The sequence below is a fragment of the Jaculus jaculus genome, chromosome 5, assembly GCF_020740685.1.
Source record: "Jaculus jaculus isolate mJacJac1 chromosome 5, mJacJac1.mat.Y.cur, whole genome shotgun sequence".
Classification (NCBI taxonomy): domain Eukaryota; kingdom Metazoa; phylum Chordata; class Mammalia; order Rodentia; family Dipodidae; genus Jaculus; species Jaculus jaculus.
Window position 1 is genome coordinate 60728632 of NC_059106.1, and position 20434 is coordinate 60749065.

General features: G+C 41.3%; 1 protein-coding gene across 6 annotated transcripts in view; it reads right to left on the minus strand.

Annotated features, from left to right (window-relative positions):
• Positions 1-20434, minus strand: part of Eya3 (EYA transcriptional coactivator and phosphatase 3) — a 106283-nt gene that overhangs the window by 11330 nt on the left and 74519 nt on the right. For 4 of the 6 annotated variants that reach the window (XM_004671245.2, XM_045150213.1, XM_045150217.1 and 1 more), the window contains 7 exons: positions 18472-18554; positions 16819-17002; positions 14374-14513; positions 10250-10333; positions 7836-7925; positions 3205-3263; positions 865-1025 (listed from right to left, as the gene is read on the minus strand). In XM_004671245.2, the coding sequence (XP_004671302.1) occupies positions 865-1025; positions 3205-3263; positions 7836-7925; positions 10250-10333; positions 14374-14513; positions 16819-17002; positions 18472-18554 (801 nt within the window). The remainder of the gene's footprint in view (positions 1-864; positions 1026-3204; positions 3264-7835; positions 7926-10249; positions 10334-14373; positions 14514-16818; positions 17003-18471; positions 18555-20434) is intronic. The other 2 variants (XM_004671246.2, XM_045150214.1) reach the window with 1 other exon arrangement.

A 20434-nucleotide genomic window follows, 5' to 3' on the forward strand; every position in this document is an offset into this window, starting at 1 on the left:
AAGGCAAGATAAGTTTCCTGATAAGGGGGTATAGACTGTCTGTACCAGGCATTCCTGTGGTCACAGATAAGTTTGCTTAAAGTTCCTCAAATACACATAGCCAATCACAATAAAAGTTGCCTAATATGCTTGGAATCCCACTAACCCCTGTCTACCAGCTTTGCCCACCAGCATCTTAAGCCTATCAGAAAAATACAAGTGCAGTTACTGATTAAATCAACCAATCATGTAACCATTCCCATACTTCTCCCTACTTTTTTGTTCAAATCCCTATAAAAAACCTGCCCCCTGCTGCTCAGGGATCTTGTACGGATCCACTGCGTTGGTGAAGTCAAGAGTCTGAGCTTAAGCCTGAAATAAAGCTCGTTGCTGTTGCATAAGTGTCTGACTCTCGGTGGTCTTTGGGGACTCCATGATCTGGGCAAAACATATATATATATTTTTTAAAAATGTAGCTCTCGGGCTGGAGAGATGGCTTAGCGGTTAAGCGCTTGCCTGTGAAGCCTAAGGACCCTGGTTCAAGGCTCGGTTCCCCAGGTCCCACGTTAGCCAGATGCACAAGGGGGTGCACACGTCTGGAGTTCGTTTGCAGAGGCTGGAAGCCCTGGTGCGCCCATTCTCTCCCTCTCCCTCTGTTTTTCTCTGTGTGTCTGTTGCTCTCAAATAAATAAATAATTAAAAAAAAAATGTAGCTCTCCTTCTCCAAAGGGTGTCAGTCAGAATTCCTGTATTTTTTATATATAGTTAACTTGCTACTGTGGCATAAATTCACAAGCAGTTGCCAGGGAATCAAAGGCATTCCTGGAAGGAATGCAGGAGTTTATGAAGAAACAGAGAATTAGATTGGCTGTATGCCACACTTACCACCCACGTTACTTTTATGCTTATCATAGATTTCTCTCACTTTTCGGTAGCGGAAAGCCAGCTTCCTCATCCAGTCCACACCACCCTGGACACCCACAGATGAACCATGGCCGCCACTGCCACCTGAGCCACTGAAACCATCTGTTGAGAAACTATAGTTGCTGTAAAGAGAGAGAATAAAAATTACAATCTAGAGATAGTGTAGTAGCACATGCCTTTAATCCCAGCACTTGGGAGGCAGAGGTAGAATTGTCTTGAGGTTGAGGTCACCCTGAGACTACATAGTGAAGTCCAGGTCAGCCTGGGCTAGAATGAAACCCTACCTTGGAAAAAAAATTATTCATTGGGCTGGAGAAATGGCTCAGCGGTTAAGGCACCCAGCCTGCAATGCCTAATAACCAACATTAGATTCCCTAGTACCCACATAAAGCCAGATGCACAAAGTGGCACATTCATCTGGAGTGACTAGAGGTCCTGGCTTGCTCATTCTCTCTCTCTCTCCTTGGAAAATAAATTATTTTTTAAAATATTTACTGATTTGTAAGATGGGCGTTGTGGTGCACACCTTCAATCCCAGCACTCGGGAGGCAGAGGTAGGAGGATCATTGTGAATTCAAGGCCAGCCTGAGACTACAAAGTTAATTCCAGGTCAGCCTGGACCAGAGTGAGACCCTACCCTGAAAAAAACCAAAAACCAAAAGTATTTATTTATTTGAGAGAGAAGTGAGAGAAAGGCAGACACATCAGAGAGAGAATGGGCACACCAGGGACTTCTGCTGATGTACATGAATGCTAGACAAATGTGCCACTTTGTGTATCTGGCTTTATGTGGGGTACTGGGGAATTGAACCAAGGCCATCAGGCTTTGCAAACAAGTGCCTTTAACTGCTAAGCCATCTGTCCAGCCACAGAGGCATATTTTATCCTGACTGAGAAAAACCTGTCCAAGAGTGCTAGATACAATAGTTCAAAACTGTAATCCCAGCACTTGGGAGGCTGAAGTAAGAGGATGGCCCTGACTTCAAGGCCAGCCTGAGCTATAAAGTGAATTTGAGGTCAGCGTGGGATAGAGTAAGACCTTGTCTCAAAAAATCTCAAAACAAACAAAACAACAGAAGTCTAAGGAAAGTGTGTGTGTGTATGTTATTTTTATTTACTTATGTGAGAGAGAGAATGGGTGTGTGTCAAATGCATGTACCACCACATACATCTGTCTTACACAGGTTCTGTGGAATCGAACCTGGATCCTTAGGCTTCACAGGCGAGTTCCTTAACTGCTAAGCCATCTTTCCAGCCCTAGTATATTCTTTATTTGGAATGCTGTTTCCTCATCTCATCACTGTCATCCATTTTTGAGGTCTTGCTCAAATATTAGTCCTAGTCTGGTGTGGTGGCACACGCTTTTAATCCCAGCACTTGGGAGGTACAGTTAGGAGGATTGCTGTGAGTTGGAGGCCATCCTGAGACTACCTACTGAATTCCAAGCCTGAGCTAGAGTGAGACCCTACGTTGAAAAAACAAATTATTCCATTGATAAGGTCACTTAAATGTTAGCACAACCAATTCCCTTGACCCATCAAAATTACTTCTCTGCTCTCTATCAGCTTTTCTATTATCACATTCTCATTCTGTATGTCATGATCAGGTGTATTTATTTTTCTCTTCTAATAGAGATTGTGAGCTTTTGTGTGTCTGTGAGGTATATTCGTATGTCATAGGTGTGGGTGCATGTGTGGATAACTTTGGGTGTTGTTTCTCAGGATCTGTTCACCATGTTTTTGAGACTCTCACCTGGAACTCTTGTTCTGGAACTCACTAAGTACACCCCAGGAACCTCAGGGATCCATCTATTTCTGCCTCTCCAGAACTGTAACTGCAATTATACACTACCATACTTCACTTTTTTTTTTTTGAGAGAGAGAGAGAGAGAGAGATAGATAGATAGAGAGAGAGAGAGAGAGAGAGAGGGAGAAAGGGAGGGAGAGAGTGAGAGGAAGAGAATGGGTGCCTCTAGCCACTGTAAATGAATTCCAGATGCGTGTGCCCCATTGTGAATCTGGCTTATGTGTGGGTCCTGGAGAATTGAGCCTCAAACCGGGGTCCTTAGGCTTCACAGGCAAGTACTTAACCACTAAGCCATCTCTTCAGCCCCCTACACTTTGCTTTTTTTTTTTTTACATGGGTTCTGGTGATGAAATTCAGGTCCTTAGGCATATACCAACTGAGACATTGTCCCAGCTCCAGGTTGTGAGCTTTTGAATCTGTTTTACTCTGAAGGCAAATAGCATCTTGCACATAACAAAGGTACTGATGTTCAAGCCATCACTGTGCTTATCACACCTCAAGTCTTGGCCGTTGTCATCAGAAGCCACATCTTCCACATGTACCTGGTCACATTCCTGTTAAAAAACAAAAAACATAATGCTCCAGTCCAGGTTACAGAGGTGCTATCACCACCATGACATACTTATAAAATGCACTCAAATGATGGCAGGATGATGAAATGCCTTACAGTCTCTTGTGTCTGGAGGATCACACATTCTCACTCCCCCTGTTGACCAACTGCTTATGGCCTGATACACATCCCGCTACCTTTGTGAAACCTTCACTATTCTAGCCCTCAATTCTGCTCGTACGGCAACAGTTCATTTCTCCAGCTTCTGGGGATGCCACAACCTTTTACACTGTCAGGTGCCTCTATGTCCTACACTAAATTGTAAATCCTACTATACAGTAAGTATCTTGGGATAGGACCCACATCTTACACCTCTATATCTTTTTATTCTAGTACAGTGTCCTAGTTGATTGTACTATGTACTCATTTTTTTTTTTTTTTTTTTGGATGAGACAGATGCTGGGTAAAGTATGGTATCAAAGCAGAATAATTAAAACAATGTGTAACTTTAATGTCAGCCTATGGACATGTTCTAAAAGGAGGTGAAATGATTAAGTATCATACAACTACTGAGTGGGATAAAGACTAGAAAGAACATAGGTCTTCTTTCTGTGTCAGATCCAGCTTTCCTTCTATCAAGTCCATGCTCCTACAGACATCACAAGCTACCCACTGGCTAACTGGCTGCTGCACTCCTCTGACACCATTAGGGCACCTGCACCAGAATCCTCTGGGGAAGGTTTTTAAAAATGCACATTCCTGGGTCCATGACAGACCTATTTGAATCAAGACTTCTAGGAATGAAGTCCTAGAATCTCCATTTTTAAGAAGCTCCCCAGGTGATTCTTATGCCCTCTAAAGTTGAGAACCACTGACCTGGGGGGGCAGGAACACATTCAGGTCAAATTCTTCACAGAACTTTCAGTCCTGAGTGAGGACTATGTCTAGAAAATCATTACAAATACAATTTGGGCATAATTATTCGTACATAGCAGGTTTTTAATAAATGCTTGCTGAATTAAAAACTATGTTGTCCTAATTTGTCAACAAATGAAGTTGAGGAGAGATTAAAGCGTTAAGGAGTTTAAAGTAGTGGAATTTAAAACTGTATTAACCTAATTTGCTGGAGAATTGTGTTGAGGAAAACTAGATTTTATTTAAAGAGAAATACTGAGCTGGAGAGATGACTTAGCAGCTAAGGTGTTAGCCTGCGAAGTCAAAGGACCCACGTTCTACTCCCCAGATCCCATATAAGCCAAATGCACAAGGTCGTGGCATGCACACAAGGTGATACACATGCCTGGAGTTCAAATGTAATGGCTAGAGGTCCTATCCTGGCAATTTTCTCTTTCTTTTATTAAAAAACATAAGGAAAAATACTTATCACTATATAGTCTCAGGCTGGCCTTGAATTCAGTGATCATCCTATCTCAGCCTCCTGAGTAAACCTCCACCATTAAAAAAAAAATTTAATGCAAAAGGGGGAGCACGCGTCGAGTTCGTTTGCAGTGGCTAGAGGCCCTGGTGCGCCCACTCTCTCTCTAACAAATAACAACAACAACAAAAGCTAGGTAAAATATATGTAGCACACAGTTAAGAATTCAAAGGCATGAGGTGTCAAGTTGGCTTCCTCCCACCTCCCAGCAACCCATTCACTTCTCTAGCCAGAGCAACCATTCATAGTTTCTTGAATGGGATGGCTGCTCAACTAAGCCCAGGATGGGTTTCCCAACTTGAGACGTGCACTTTGAGTTTCTGACTATAGTCCTGTATTCTTCCACTATTCCATGTTCATGTCAAAGAAGAACTTAAATGTCAAAGGCAAGAATTTTTACAATGAAGCTATTAGTATTTCCTGGCACCCAACTATCAAATGTTCTTGTATATTAAACTGGGCTTATATAGAGAACAAGCATGTATAAAAATACAGTAAGAGTCAGACATAGTATGGTATGCTTGTAATACCAGCACTTAGGAGGCTGAGGCAGGATTGTGAGTCTTAGGTCATCCTAGGTTATATAGCAGGACCTTGTTTTAAAAAACCTCAAAACCAAAAAGGTACCTAGTAACAATGAGTCAACAATCACTTATAGATTGGGTAGATCAGGGAATGACCGTTAAGAAGGTAAAGTAGAGGGGCTTGGGAAATGGCTCAAGAGGTTATGGGTGCTTACTTGCAAAATCTGATGGCTCAATTCAAAATGCTCAGCACCCATGTAAAGCCAGATGAAAAAGTGACACACGAATCTAGTTCATTTGCAGCTGTAAGAGGCCCTGATATGCCCATAATCTCTTTTCTATTCCCTTCCCTCCTTCCTTCCCTCCCTTCCTCTCCTTCTCATAAATAAATACATAAAAACTATTAAAACAAGAAGAGCTATACATGGTGGTAAAAACCTTTAATCCTAGATCTTGGGAGGCTGAAGGAGGAAGGAGCATTGGGATTTCCAGGGTAGGGATACAGAGTTCCAGGTCAGAGAGAGACCCTACATAAATAAGTATCTAAGTAAGTAAATAAATATATCAATAATAAAACCCTTTATTAAGTACTGATTGTTATACTAGAATATTGATTCATATAAAACTGTTTTTTGTTTGTTTTTTTACAAGGTAGGGTCTCACTCTAGCCCAGGCTGACCTGGAATTCACTATGTAGTCTCAGAACTGTTGGCAATCCTGATCCTCCTACGTCTGTCACCAGAGTAATGGGATTAAAGGCATGTGCAACCACACCTGGCTCATATATAATTGTTTTATGTCCTAATGCCATAGTCATTCCAAGCAAGCTAATAAAACCAAGAATCTTTTTTTTTTTTTTTTTTTTCTTTTCCAAGGTAGGATCTCACTCTAGCCCTGGCTGATTCAGTCTGTAATCTCAGGGTGGCCACAAACTTATAGTGATCCTCCTACCTCTGCCTCCCAAGTGCTGGGTTTAAAGGCATGTACTACCACACCTGGCCTCTTCTTTATTTTTCTTCACTCCACAACATTCTGCCATTGCATACAAACTCCAGATGCATGTATAACTTAGCACATCTGGCTTTATGTGGGAACTTGGGAATTGAGCCCAGGCCATCAGGATTTGCAAGCAAGCACTTTAACCACTGAGCTATCTATCCACCCCTCCCCCCCTTTTTTGAAGTAAGGCCTTGAACTCACTATCCTCCCACCTCAGCTTCCCAAGAGAATATAATTATATGTGCCACCATGTTTGGCTCAAACATAATTTTTAAAAAAACATTTTATTTATTTATTTGATACACAGAGAGGGAGACAAGAGTGAGAATGGGCACACCAGGGCCTCCAGCCACTGTAAACAAACTCCAGACACATAAACCACCTTGGGCATCTGGCTTACATGGGAACTGGAGAATCAAACCTGGGTCCTTTGGCTTCACAGGCACATGCCTTAACCACTAAGCCATCTCTTCAGCCCATCACACAAAATTTTTGACCCAATAAAACTAAAGGGGGTAATTCTCTCTTTAAGAAACCAAACACACATACTCTCAGATGTTTTTCTTTCTTCCTGAGTGCCTCTTTAATATCAGACACTTGCACCCATTTTTTGCATACAGCTTATGTAGGTGGCTTGGGAAGTGGACCTGGGCTGGCAGTCCTTTTTTCCCCCTCAATTTTTATTAACATCTTCCATGATTATAAAAAATATCCCACAGTACTACCTCCCCCCCCCACTTTACCCTTTGAAATTCCATTCTCCATCATATCCCCTCCCCATCTCAATCCGTCTCTTTATTTTGATGTCATGATCTTTTCCTCTTATTATGATGGTCTTGTGTAGGTAGGGGCTGGCAGTCTTTGCAAACAAGCACCTTAAACCACCAACTCATTTTCCTGGGCTCCTAAATGCCTCCTTCAAATCTTATGCTTAAGATGTATGTTAAAGGCTGGAGGGATGGCTTAGCAGTTAAGGTGTTTGCCTACAAAGCCAAAGGACCTCAGCTCGATTCCCCAGGACCCACATTAGCTAGATGCACAGGGGGATGCATGCATCTGGAGTTCATTTGCAGTAGCTGGAGGCCCTGGCACACCCATTCTCTCTCCCACTTTCTCGGACAAATAAATAATTATATATATTTTAAAAAAGATGTATGTTAAAAATGTCTTTTAGAGCCAGTTATGGTGGTGCATGCTTTTAACCCCAGAACCTGGGAGGCAGACATAGAAGGATTGCCATGAGTTGGAGGACACCCTGAGACTAGTGAATTCCAGGTCAGTCTGAATGACACTCTACCACAAAAAGCTAAAATAAAATAAAATAAAAAATAAAATAAAATAAATTGTGTTTTAATTAACTCCAATTCTCCGTCAAAACCCCAACCAAAACAAACAAAATAATTTAAGCTAGGAACAAGATAGTGGTAATCTAAATGTGATGCTATTCCTCTATGGTTAGACATGCTTATCTATGGCCATCAGCATGTCCATCTTCATCCTGTTTAACCTAACCACACCATCCCTACCCTATCCAAGCACGTATCTTCTAAATACAAGCCCAGACAGTTATTGAACGTAACATCTTTCAGGAATATAGAAACAAATAAAACTTTCTTACCTCTAAGTCATTGAAAAACAGATGTGTATCAGCCACTTCAAAAATCATTTCTTCCATTGTTAAACCTGAGCCAATCACTACTGTTGGATCCTGGAATAGAAAGGTTTTAATTTTCAAATACTTCAAAATTAATTTGAGGGCTGGAGAGATGGCTTAGTGGTGAATGTGCTTGCCTGCAGAGCCAAAGGACCTGGGTTCAATCCCTCAGGCCCCACGTAAGCTAGATTCAAGAGGTGGTACATGCATCTGGAGTTCATTTGCAGAGGCTGAAGGCCCTGGTATGGCCTATCTCTCTCTCACTCAAATAAATAAAATTTAAAAAACATTACTTTGAGTCCAGGTCAACACACTACCAGCTTACAATGGTGCTTCAAATATTACTGATATCATTTCACTCACATGTATAAAAATCTACAACTATATGATAGACATGACATGGACTTAAAAATGTCAAGAATTTTAAGTTTCTAGAAATTAGTATTTTTCATCAAAGTAAAGGACATTCTAATTATTGCTGAAATATTGCTATTATAATGTGTACCAGGAAGATGGCAGATGAGTCAAAATATCTGCTGCAAGTTAGGTGTGCAGCTTCTTTATTCCCAGCACTCAGGAGGCAGAGGTAGAGATAGGAGGATAACCATGAGTTCTGGGCCAGCCTGGGACTACAGAGTGAGTGCCAGGTCACTAGCATGTAATCCTTCCTCAACAAACAAACAAAAAAACCCAAAAATAAAGTAAAAATATCTGCAAGGCCAGATGTGGTGCTTTAATTCCAATACTTGGGAAGTGAGGCAGAGGTAGAAAGATCACCATGAGTTTGAGGCCACCCTGTGACCATACTGAATTATAGGTCAGCCTACGCTAGAGAGAGACCCTACCTAAGAAACCCCTCCCCCAAAAATGCAAATTGTGGGAGAGATGGCTTAGCGGTCACTTGCCTGCAAAGCATAAGGGCCTGGGTTCAATTTTCCAGGATCCACATAAGCCAGATGCACAAGGGCACATGCATCTGAAGCTCATTTGCAGTGGCTAGAGGTCCTGGCATACCTATTCTCTCTCCCCCAACCCAACTTGCAAATAAAATAAAATAAAAGAGTTAAGGGCTGGAAAGATGGCTTAGTAGTTAAGGCACTTGCCTGCAAAGCCACAGGACCCAGATAAACCAGATGCACAAGATGGCACATGTGTCTGGACTTTGTTTCCAGCAGCCAGAGGTCTAGTGCACCCATTCTCATATTCTCTCTCTCCTATCTCTCTGCCTCCTTCAAATGAATAAATTAAAAAAAAAATTTTTTTTTCAGTTAAGAAGGGGGCTGGAGAGATGGCTTAGTGGTTAAGTGCTTGCCTCTAAAGCCTAAGGACCCCGGTTTGAGGCTCGATTCCCCAGTACCCATGTAAACCAGATGCACAAAGATAGGGTCTCACTCTAGCCCCGGCTGACCTGGAATTCACTATGGAGTCTCAAGATGGCCTCGAATTCACGGTGATCCTCCTACCTCTGCCTCCCGGGTGCTGGGATTAAAGGTGTGCGCCACCATGCCCAGCTCACAAGTTAAAAAATGTTTAATGTGTGTGTATGGACAAGTACATGCAATGGCACCCATGTAGAAGTCTGAGGACCTCTGGGTGTCTGTCCTCTCCCTCCCCCTGCCTAAGACAGAGTCACCTTATGATTTTGTTTTTGCTGCTTTGTTTTGCATGAATCAAGTCTAACTGGCCCATAAGCTTTGGGATCTTCTTGGCTCCATCAATGCCCTAAGCATGTTGGGATCGCCAACACATGTTGGCTTTATGGGGTTGCTTGAGGAGCTGAACTTGGGCTAACAGGGTTGCAAGTAAGTGCCTTTTTTTTTTTTTAGAGGTAGAGTCTCAAACTCTAACTGAGGCTGATCTGGAATTAACAGCGATCCTCCTACTTCTGCTGGGATTAAAGGTGTGCACCACCATGCCCAGCTGCAAGTAAGTACCTTTAACTGTGACCATCTCCCCAGCCTTATAAGTTAAATATTATTTTTATATTATAATGATTATTTTATAATATTATTATTAAGACATTTTATCTATTATATGCTTAATTTACTATACCTAGCTAGTAGCTAGCTAAACGAAATGCTCAGCTGTATATATTTTAGTCATTTAAGGTTCAATGAGTCAGAGACTCCATTGTTTATAGTCTCACTCTTCCAGTCATTTCAGAGTTTATAAAATGCTACCCTTGAACAACTTCAGCCTTCTATACTGGCTCTTGATCAAGTCTTTAGCTTTACCATCAACTCTACTTGATTATTTAGTCTGGCACAAGCTACCAGGTAAAATGATTTTTCTGCCCCAATAGTCAGGGGAGTTATAATATACAGTTAGCTGTTAATCTTGACAGAGGAGAGACAGTTCTAACAAAAGATTCACATTACCTTTCCATACTTCTGGGCATAGGATCCAGTAAGAAGGGAATGGAATATGATGATGGTTTCATCCAAGTCCCACAAAAATACCCTCTGCAGACAAAAAATATTTAAAACAATGAGTATCTTTCAATCACAGCAGAATAAAATGGGAAGACAATACAGAAGGAAAACTAGAAATTTCTCAAATATGTAGGAGTTAACACAATTTTAAACAACCAATGTGCCGGGTGTGGTGGCACACACCTTTAATGCCAGCACTCAGGAGGCAGAGGTAGGCGGATCGCTGAGAGTTGGAGGCCACCCTGAGACTACAGAGTGAATTCCAGGTCAGCCTGAGCCAGAGTAAGACCCTACCTCGAAAAACCAAAATAAATAAATAAATAAATAAATAAAATAAACAACCAATGTGCCAAATAAGAAACCATTACTTGGTGGGGAGGCAGAGGTAGGAGGATCGCCATGAGTTTAAGGCCACCCTGAGACTACATAGTGAATTCCAGGTCAGCCTGGACCAGAGTGAGACCCTACCTCGGAAAACAAAAATCAAAACAAAACAAAAATCACATGTAAATATGTTGAGATGAATGAAAACACAAATACAATATTCTAAAACTTAAGAGATATAGTGTCTAACTGACTGACTTACTAAACGACAAACTAAAAAAATTAAATTAAATTAAAAAAACCTGGGATTAGTAGTGAATCCCTTTAATTGCAGTGCCTAGGAAGCAGAAACGTGAGATTCTGAGTTGGGGGACACCCCAGGCTACACAGTCAAACCCTTTAACAAACAAATGATAAAGAATGAGAAGAGGAGGGAAAAAGGCGCAGCAGCAGCAGCAGCTGTCCTCAGGGCAAAGCTCATGTTTTGTTTGAAGAAGACCCTGGGATCAATCTCAGATGTACAGCTACATCACACACCTAAGGAACTAGACAAACAGGTACACAGTAGCCTAAAGCTAGCAAAGGCTAAAGAAGTAATAAATGTTAAACATAACTCAAAGAACAGAAAAATAACAGTGAAAAATCCAATAAAACTAAGAGTTAATTCTTTGCAAATATCTATACAACTGACAACTTTTTTCTACTGGAAAAAAGAGAAGATTCAAGTTATTATATCATAAATGTAAATAGAGACAATGCTATCAATTGTATAGAAATGAGAAGAAATTGCCGAGAAGCTGACAACCATATGAAGTGGAAAAATATACAACACAAAGTAGCTAACTTGGCTCAAGAACAAGCAGAAATTCTGGTCAGACCTGGGACTAGTGAGGAGATTGAATCAGGATTGTAAAACATCCTCCCCAAAACAAAAGGTCAAGACCCACTGGCTTCGGTGGTGAATCATAGTAAACATGTAGATGAGCATCAGCAACAACCTTCCAGAACATTCTAATTCAAACAATGAGGCCAGCATTACTCTGATACCAGACTACAAACATAAGAAAACTATACGAACTTGGAAAACTATATTCCTTAAGAAACCCTGGAGCTACAGAGTGAGTTCCAAGTCAGCTGGGCTAAAGTAAAAACTCTATTCTGGGAGTGAGGTGGGGGAGAGCCAGGCACGGTGGTGTATGTGTTTAGTCCCAGCACTGGGGAGGAAGCAGAAGGATTGCTGTGAGTTTAAGATCAGTCCGAGACTAGTGAATTCCAGGTTAGCCTGGGCTAGAGTGAGACCCTACCTCAAAACAAACAAACAAAAAAGTAATAACCTAGAATACATTAACTCAATAAAAACAACAAAAAAACCTAATTCAAAAATGGGGGGCTGGAGAGATGGCTCAGTGGTTAAGGTGCTAGCCTTCAAAGCCTAATGACCCAAATTCGATTCCCTAGTACCTATATATATATATAAAATATATAAAGCCAGATACACAAATTGCAACAGCCTGGCATACCCACGTTTTCTCTCTCTTCTTGCAAAAAATTAAAAAAAAATTTTTTAATGGGTAAAGATTTAGATAAGTATTTTTTCTAAACATATATACAAAACACAAATGGGCTGGGCATGGGGGTGCACACCTTTAATCCCAGCACTTGGGAGGCAGAGGTAGGAGGACTTTGATGAGTTGGAGATTACAGAGTGAATTCCAGGTCAGTCTGGGTAGAGTTAGACCTACCTTGAAAAACCAAAAAAAAAAAATAAAAAAACACAAATGGAAGAAAAGTCTCTGGAAGTACATAGTGGTGATAATTACACAACTACTGTGAATATATTAATGAAATCAAATCTTGATAAAACAGAACTAGACTTTTTTTTTTTTTTTTTTTTGGCTTTTTTCAAGGTAGAGTCTCATTAGCTTAGGCTGACCTGGAATTCACTATGGAGTCTCAGGGTGGCCTTGAACTTACCGTGATCCTCCTACCTCTGCCTCCTGAGTGCTGGGATTAAAGGCGTGTGCCACTACGCCTAGCTTTCTTTTCTTCTCTTATTTTTATATTCTCAACGTTTCTTTTAAAGGAGGGTCTCACGCTAGACCCCAGGCTGGTAGCAAACTCACAACAATCTTCCTACCTCAACCTGATGAGTGCTGAGAGTAAAGGAATGTGCTACTACACCTGGCTTTACTATTTTTTGAGGCAGGGCCTTGTGTAACTTAAGCAGGCCTTGAACTATGTATAGCCGATGGTGACTTTGAACTCCTGATTCTTCTGCCTCTATCTCCTGAAGTTCTGGAATTACATGCATATGCCACCATACCCAGTGAAAATGGTAAAGCTTTATGTAATGCAAATTTTATTATAATTTTTTTTTTCAAAGAAGGGTCTTACTCTAGCCCAGGTTGACCTGGAATTCACTCTGTAGTCTCAGGGTGGCCTTGAACTCACAGCGATCTTCCTACCTCTGCCTCCCAAGTGCTGGGATTAAAGGCGTGTGCGATCACACCTGGCTTATTATAATTTTTAAAAACGAGGAAAGTGTTCATTTTTCCTTAGAAAGATATAAGAAGTTAACTTTTTCTTCTTCCTTAGTTTGTATCCCAGCAATGAAGACAGACTCTAAACCCAACTTCAATTGACCTACATGGCTCAGAACATATTTAAATACTTTTCCCTTTAATACTTTATCACACTTTAGAAAGCTCAAAAACAAGCTGGGAGTAGTGGCACACGCCTTTAATCCCAGAAGCTCTTGGGAGGCAGAGGTAGGAGAATCACCATGAGTTTGAGGCCACCCTGAGAGCTACATATTGAATTCTAGGTCAGCCTGGGCTAGAGTGAGACCCTATCTTGGGAAAAAAATAAAAATAAAAACAACAGGGCTGGAGAGATGGCTTAGCGGTTAAGCGCTTGTCTGTGAAGCCTAATGACTCCGGTTCGAGGCTCGGTTCCCCAGGTCCCACGTTAGCCAGATGCACAAGGGGGCGCACGCGTCTGGAGTTCGTTTGCAGAGGCTGGAAGCCCTGGCGCGCCCATTCTCTCTCTCTCCCTCTATCTGTCTTTCTCTCTGTGTCTGTCGCTCTCAAATAAATAAATAAATAAATAAACAAATAAACAAACAAATAAATAAATAAATACTAAAAATAAAAACAACAAAATACTGCTATTTCAAAGGGAAAATGTTAATAAAAATTGAGAAGAAAAAATTTTTGTATCTCTTTAGTCTTTCAATTGATGAACTGGAGTACACAATGAATTTCCACAGTGCTTACAGCACACAATGTATCAGTGTCAATCTCTTAACAGTTACCAGATCTGTGAGTCTCACAGAAACCTGGGCTTAAAGTGCTCTAAGGTCTGCATTTTTCTTTTCCCTTTCTAAGTGGAGAACAGCATGACATCATGTGTGGATGACTCAGCTTTCTGAACAAGATGCACTGTGCTCTTTTTGTTCACCTCTGGGATATAGAGAATAGCTTGTTCTGTCAGAAAAATAACTGGCTACTTAAATGTAGCAAAGCTTTTCCAATGCCTGGGTAAAAATATCTGAAAGGAATATATGGTAAGTTACAGACATGGAGAGATTTTCTTTATCTTGGTCAGTTAAGTTAACCTTTGCTTAGAAATTAATAAGGACACACCATAAAATCACATTATCCCTCCATCAAAGTTTCTGATACATGATTAATAAACTGAAGTGAGGAAAAACAAAGTAGGCAACTCAAATGAGTCTCTTCCCATACTTCTAATTCACTGTCCTGGGAGGAGCTGGCGTCAGCTTTCCTCTTGCCCCGGTTCTTGCCAGTCATGTTTTTCCTGGACTGGTCATCAGTGTCTTTACTTGGTGTTGTCTGGGACAAAGATGGGCTTGTAGAAGGGTCTGCTAAAAGAAAAACGAGACATGCACTATCAGCAGTCACAGACTATGAGAAATAGACAGGAAAATAGTTAGCATGGGGCAGGATAGAGCCAGGAGACATACGGGACAGAAGCCCTTTATTCCACAAAATGGCTGGAAATTTGAAACTTTAACAAAATGGATAAATCAAAATTATCTCCAGAAAGTGTACCTGTTTGAAAAATAACTTCTTCCTGAAAGTAAAATGGTACCACCTATAAACTTATCAAAGTAGATTGGGCACATCTGGTGAATGGGTGAATTTAAACTGTCCGATAGGCTAGAGAGATGGCTTAGCAGTCAAGAGACTTGCCTGCAAAGCCAAAGGACCCAGGTTTGATTCCCCAGGACCCACGTAAGCCAGATGCACAAGGTGGCACATGCATCTAGAGTTCGTTTGCAGTGGCCAGAGGCCTTGGAGTGCCCATTCTTTCTCTATCTGTCTCTCTCTCTCAAATAATAAATAATTTTTTAAAAATGAAAGAGACAGGAGTGGTGGTTCATGCCTTTAATACCAGCACTCAGGATGCTCAGCACTCAGGATGCAGTGGCATGAGGATAGCTGTGAGAGTGAGGCCACCCTGAGACTACATAGTGAATTCTAGGTCAGTCTGGGCTAGAGTGAGTCCCTACCTTGAAAAAACAAAACCCAAACCAAACCAAACAAAAACACCTTCAGTGCCAGCACTTGAGAGGCAGAGGTAGGAGGATCACTGTGAATTCAAGACTACTCTGAGACTACACGGTGAATTCCAGGTTAGCCTGGGCTAGAGCAAGACTCTACCTGGAAAAGCTAAAAGCAAACAAACAAACAACAACAACAACAAAAAAAAAAAAAAAAAAAAAAAAAAACAGGAAAAACTAGGCCCCAATAACTTATTAAACATACCAGGCCAAGGCAAGGTTTAACACCCTCACCTAGACCCCAAAAAAGAAATACATCTAACACTGCTGATGACAGCCCTATCAACCCGTTACATGACCATTTAATGTGTGTATCAAAGGACTGCCAGGCAAAGAACTTTCAGTTCTCCCCAGGGTTTTAGCTCATCACAGTCCATGGCTCCAATCCATTCAGATCTGTTCCAGATTCAGCTCAGCTCAGGGACATTTAGCAGCTCTCCAACTGGGTTTCTTAACATCTAACCTAGTCATCTGCAAGGACTCTACATTTAGACCAGCTTTAGCCTCTGCTTCTTAGGAAGACCTTTCTGAGCTTTGTGGTTACTTTAACCCTTCTATACTGATTCTATAACCAATCCCACACCTTCCCACATGCATACATAATGGCCATGTAAAGTATAATGTGTGATCTGAGAGTTAACATTAATAATCAGGATTTGGATAGAAGAACCTGTGCTTGCCAAAGGCTATCAAGATAGGGAGTATTTACTTGGTAACCAATGAAAACAATGTAGCTTGTGAATTTGTTATTCAATAAATTGACACTGTGAAAGGACACAAGTGTGTTAATTCACTTATATATTTATCAGATTTGTATATAAAAAGTCTGTATCAAGGTTTTTTATTTTTTTTAATGTATTTATTTTATTTATGAGAGAGAAAGAGAGAGAGGGACGGAGGGAGGGAGTTAGGCAGGCAGATAGAGAGAATGAACGCATTAGGGCTTCCAGCCACTGCAAATAAACTACAAGCACATGCGCCACCTGTACATCTGGCTTACATGGGTCCTGGGGAATTGAACCTGGGTCCTTAGGCTTCACAGGCAAGCATCCTAACTGCTAAGTCATCTCCCCAACCTCCTCAAGGGTTTTTTTATTCTGGATATAATTCACTAAGGCATCCCAGAGCTGTGAGCCTTTTGAAATTATAGGTTCAATTCATGTATTTTCTTTGGGGTGAAGGAGGACCTCAGTTGTCCTCAGAAACTTAAGAGGTAGAACGATCACTGTGACATCGAGGCTAGTCTAGGACTACAGAGTGAGTTCCAGGTCAGTCTGGGCTAGAGTGAGGTACTATGTAAAAACAAACAAACAAAAAGAGTCAAAACACACCTGGATAAAATTGGGGCCCCCCAACTTTCAAAAAATCTGCCCAAATTAAGAAGTTCCTTGTGAAGTGTGTTATAGCTATACAGAGGGCAGAGTAGGAATCAGATATATAACTTTCATTGTTTTCAGGATCAAGCAGTGCCAGCAGTGACTCATCACTGACTTTCCAAAATTTAAACTGAAGGAAAAGCCAGCAGCATGGTGAACACAACACATCAATTATCTTCACTATAAATGGCTGTGGGATGAATGCCTCTCACCCTGTTTTATATCCTTACCAGAGGAAAGTCTCTGAGCTGCTGGAGCAGGTGTCATGGCACCAGGCTTCTCTGCTTGGTATGTAGTAGCTGCTAGCGTGGTACTCTCAGCATCACTGTTATTCTGGCCTGTGACTCCAAAGCTGGAACTGGGATAGCAGGCCTGGTACTGATTCTGTCCAAGAATAGTGTAGGTGGGATAGTCCTGTAGGCCAAAGAGAAGAATTTCAATACAAGAGGCTTTCTTGTCCTCCTTATTCAGTTACTTTTCTAAACCAGAAGGAAATATTAAAGCAAAGTCAAGTCACACTAAACCATGTGCAGTAGTACATGCCTTTAATCCCAGCACTTGGGAGGTAGAGGAAGGAGGATCACCGTGAGTTCAAGGCCACCCTGAGACTACATAGAGAATTCCAGGTCAGCCTGAGCTAGAGTGAGACCCTACCTCAAGAAACAAAACAAAAAACAAAATAATAAATAAATAAATGAAATAAAAAGAAAGAAAAGTCTCACTAACAGAACTCAAGTTTACCAGAAAAGACAAAACAATCCCAACAAATTAGCAATAAATGAAATACAACCAGGTGTGGTAACACACATCTTTAATCCCAGCCCTTGGGAAACAGAGGTAGGATGATCACTTTGAGTTTAAGGTCAGCCTGGAACCACAGAGTAAGTTCCAGGTCCACCTGGGCTCGAGTGAACCCTATCTCAAAAAAACCTAAATAAATAAATAAATAAATAAAAAAAGAAGGGATATGAAAGGGAAAGAGTTCTTGTAAGAATGCTAGGTATACAGGAATTCAATAAAGTATCAGTGGGCCAGGCAAAGTAGCACATGCTTTCAAGTTCAAGGCCAGTTTAGTCTACACAGAAAGTTCCAGGCCAGCCAGGGCTACACAGAGAGATGCTGTCATAAAACAAAAACAAAAGAAAAGAGAAGCAAAAGAAGAGGCATCGGATTTAGCTCAGTGGAAGAGCACTTGCAAATAGCAAGTGCAAGGCCCTTGGTTCAGTCCTTAGTACTGGGGGTGGGAGATGGGGAGAAGAGGATGTATTTGTGGACTAAACGAAAGAACAAATCCAAGAGTGAAGCACAGAAAATGAACCAGAATAATGTTAATTATGACTAGAAAAAAAATGGTCCGGCCAGCATGGTGGGGCACACCTTAATCCCAGCACTTGGGAGGCAGAGGTAGAAGGATTGTCATGAGTTCAAGGCCACCCTGAGCTAGAAAAAAAATTTATATATATATATGAATGAGATATGTATGTATGTGTATATATGTGCATCATATATATATATATATATGTATGTGTGTGTATATATATATATGTATATATATGTATGTATGTATGTATGTATGTATCCTTGCCCTTCGTGGAGTGTCCATTCTGTTGGAGATGGGGTAGCAAGTGGAGATAAACAAGGTAGACAAATGCAGCAGACAACCATACTCTAGAGAGGTTAGGCAGGGAGCAAGAGAAACTGGATGGCAGTTGGGAAGCCACCCAGAGTCCCAGTTCTGAGGGCATACTGCAGAAGGCTCACATGAAAGCCCACACTATTCTCTGCTATTTCATGTATGGGCAAGGTAACCATGGAAATAAGGGAAGAGGTGAAGGCCAGGTGACCCATATCAAGCAGGACAAAAGATGGAAGTAACACCGTACCTGGTTTGAGATGCTGGCCACTGCTGCTGCTGGAATATTGGCCATTGCAGAAGTGGATATCAGGCTGGCATTTGTGCTTGAAGCTATAGAATTGAGAATATTAAGACATATTAAAGATTTTGTGTAAAAGACTTAAAAAGGCTTAAAATAGTCTGTTTTATTATTTATTTGACAGAGAGAAAGAGAGAATGAGAATGAATAGGCATGCCAGGGCCTCCTGCCTCAGCAAATGAGCTACAAACACATGTCACTTTGTGCATGTGGCTTTGCATGGGTCTTGGGGAATCAATCCAGGCCTTCAGGCTTTGTAAGCAAGTGCCTTTAACTGCAGGTCATCCCTCCAGCCCCATAAAATAAATTCCATTAAGAAATTGTATCTAGGGCTGGAGGGATGGCTTAGTGGTTAAGCGCTTGCCTGTGAAGCCTAAGGGCCCCAGTTCGAGGCTCGATTCCCCAGGATCCATGTTAGCCAGATGCACAGGGGGCACTCATGTCTGGGGTTCGTTTGCAGTGGCTGGAAGCCCTGGCGTGTCCATTCTCTCTCTCTCTCTCTCTCTGCCTCTTTCTCTGTCTGTCACTCTTAAATAAATAAACAAGAAAAAATTTTTTAAAAAAAAGAAGAAACAAAGGCTTGGGTTGCTCTGCTACCACGTAAGTTAGACTTGATTAGAACCCAAAAACTTCCAATATTTTTCTGTTTCCAATAACACCAGTGAAGTCAGAAGTAAACCAAACTACGATTCCATCTTATCTAGAAGTGGAAAATTTATTCACCTGCAATATGACCTATTGACAATCAATAGAGCTCTGGTAAATCCTACCTTGTAGTATAGTATGGTTTACTATCATCTGTGCCTTTCCTGATGCGACATAATTCTGTGATAAAAGCAGCTGGTTTTCCAAATTCTAAAGTGCTTATACACACACACACCACCCCCTCTCTCTCTGAAATAAAGGGCTATTTATTAGTGGGCCAAGAAACACTATGATTTGGCATTTAGATACTTTATCAGTGAACATGCAAAAACTTGGGGAAAAAAATATATATATTTGAACTCCAGACATGTGTGCCCCCTTGTGCATCTGGCTAATGTGGGTCCTGGGGGATAGAATCTGGGTCCTTTGGCTTTGCAGGCAAACGCCTTAACCACTAAGCCATCCCTCCAGCCCTTCAGTGTATTTTAATCAGGTAAAAATATACTTTATAAACTATTTGGAAGTCTGTCTTAAGGAACATGCATTAAGTTTTACAACTTTATTTATTTATTTGTTGGTTTTTAAAATTTTTATTTAGTTATGTATTTGAGAGTGACACAGAGAAAAAGAGGCAGAGAGAGAGAGACAGGGAGAGAGAGAGAATGGGCGCACCAGGGCTTCCAGCCACTGCAAACAAACTCCAGACGCATGCGCCCCCTTGTGCATCTGGCTAACGTGGATACTGGGGAATCAAGCCTCGAACTGGGGTCCTTAGGCTTCACAGTCAAGCGCTTAACCACTAAGCCATCTCTCCAGTCCTATTTATTGTTTTTTTGAGGCAGAATCTCACTCTAGCTTAGGCTGACCTGGAATTCACTATGCAGTCTTAGGGTGGCTTCGAACTCATGGTGATCCTCCTACCTCTGCCTCCCAAGTGCTGGGATTAAAGGTGTGTGCTACCACACCTAGCTAATTTATTTTTTAAATTTAATTTATTTAAATGAGAGAGTCAGAGAGAGAGAGAGAGAGAGAGAGAGAGAGAGAGAGAGAGAGAATGGGTGCGCCAGGGTCTCTAGTCACTGCAAACGAATTCCAGATGCATAAGTCACCTTGTGTATCTGGCTCATGAGGGTCCTGGGGAATCGAACCTGAGTCCTTTGGCTTTGCAGGCAAACCCTTTAACCACTAAGCCATCCCTCCAACCCTCATTTTGAAAATTTTATTTATTTAATTTTCTTTCTTTTTTTGGTTTTTCAAGGTAGGGTCT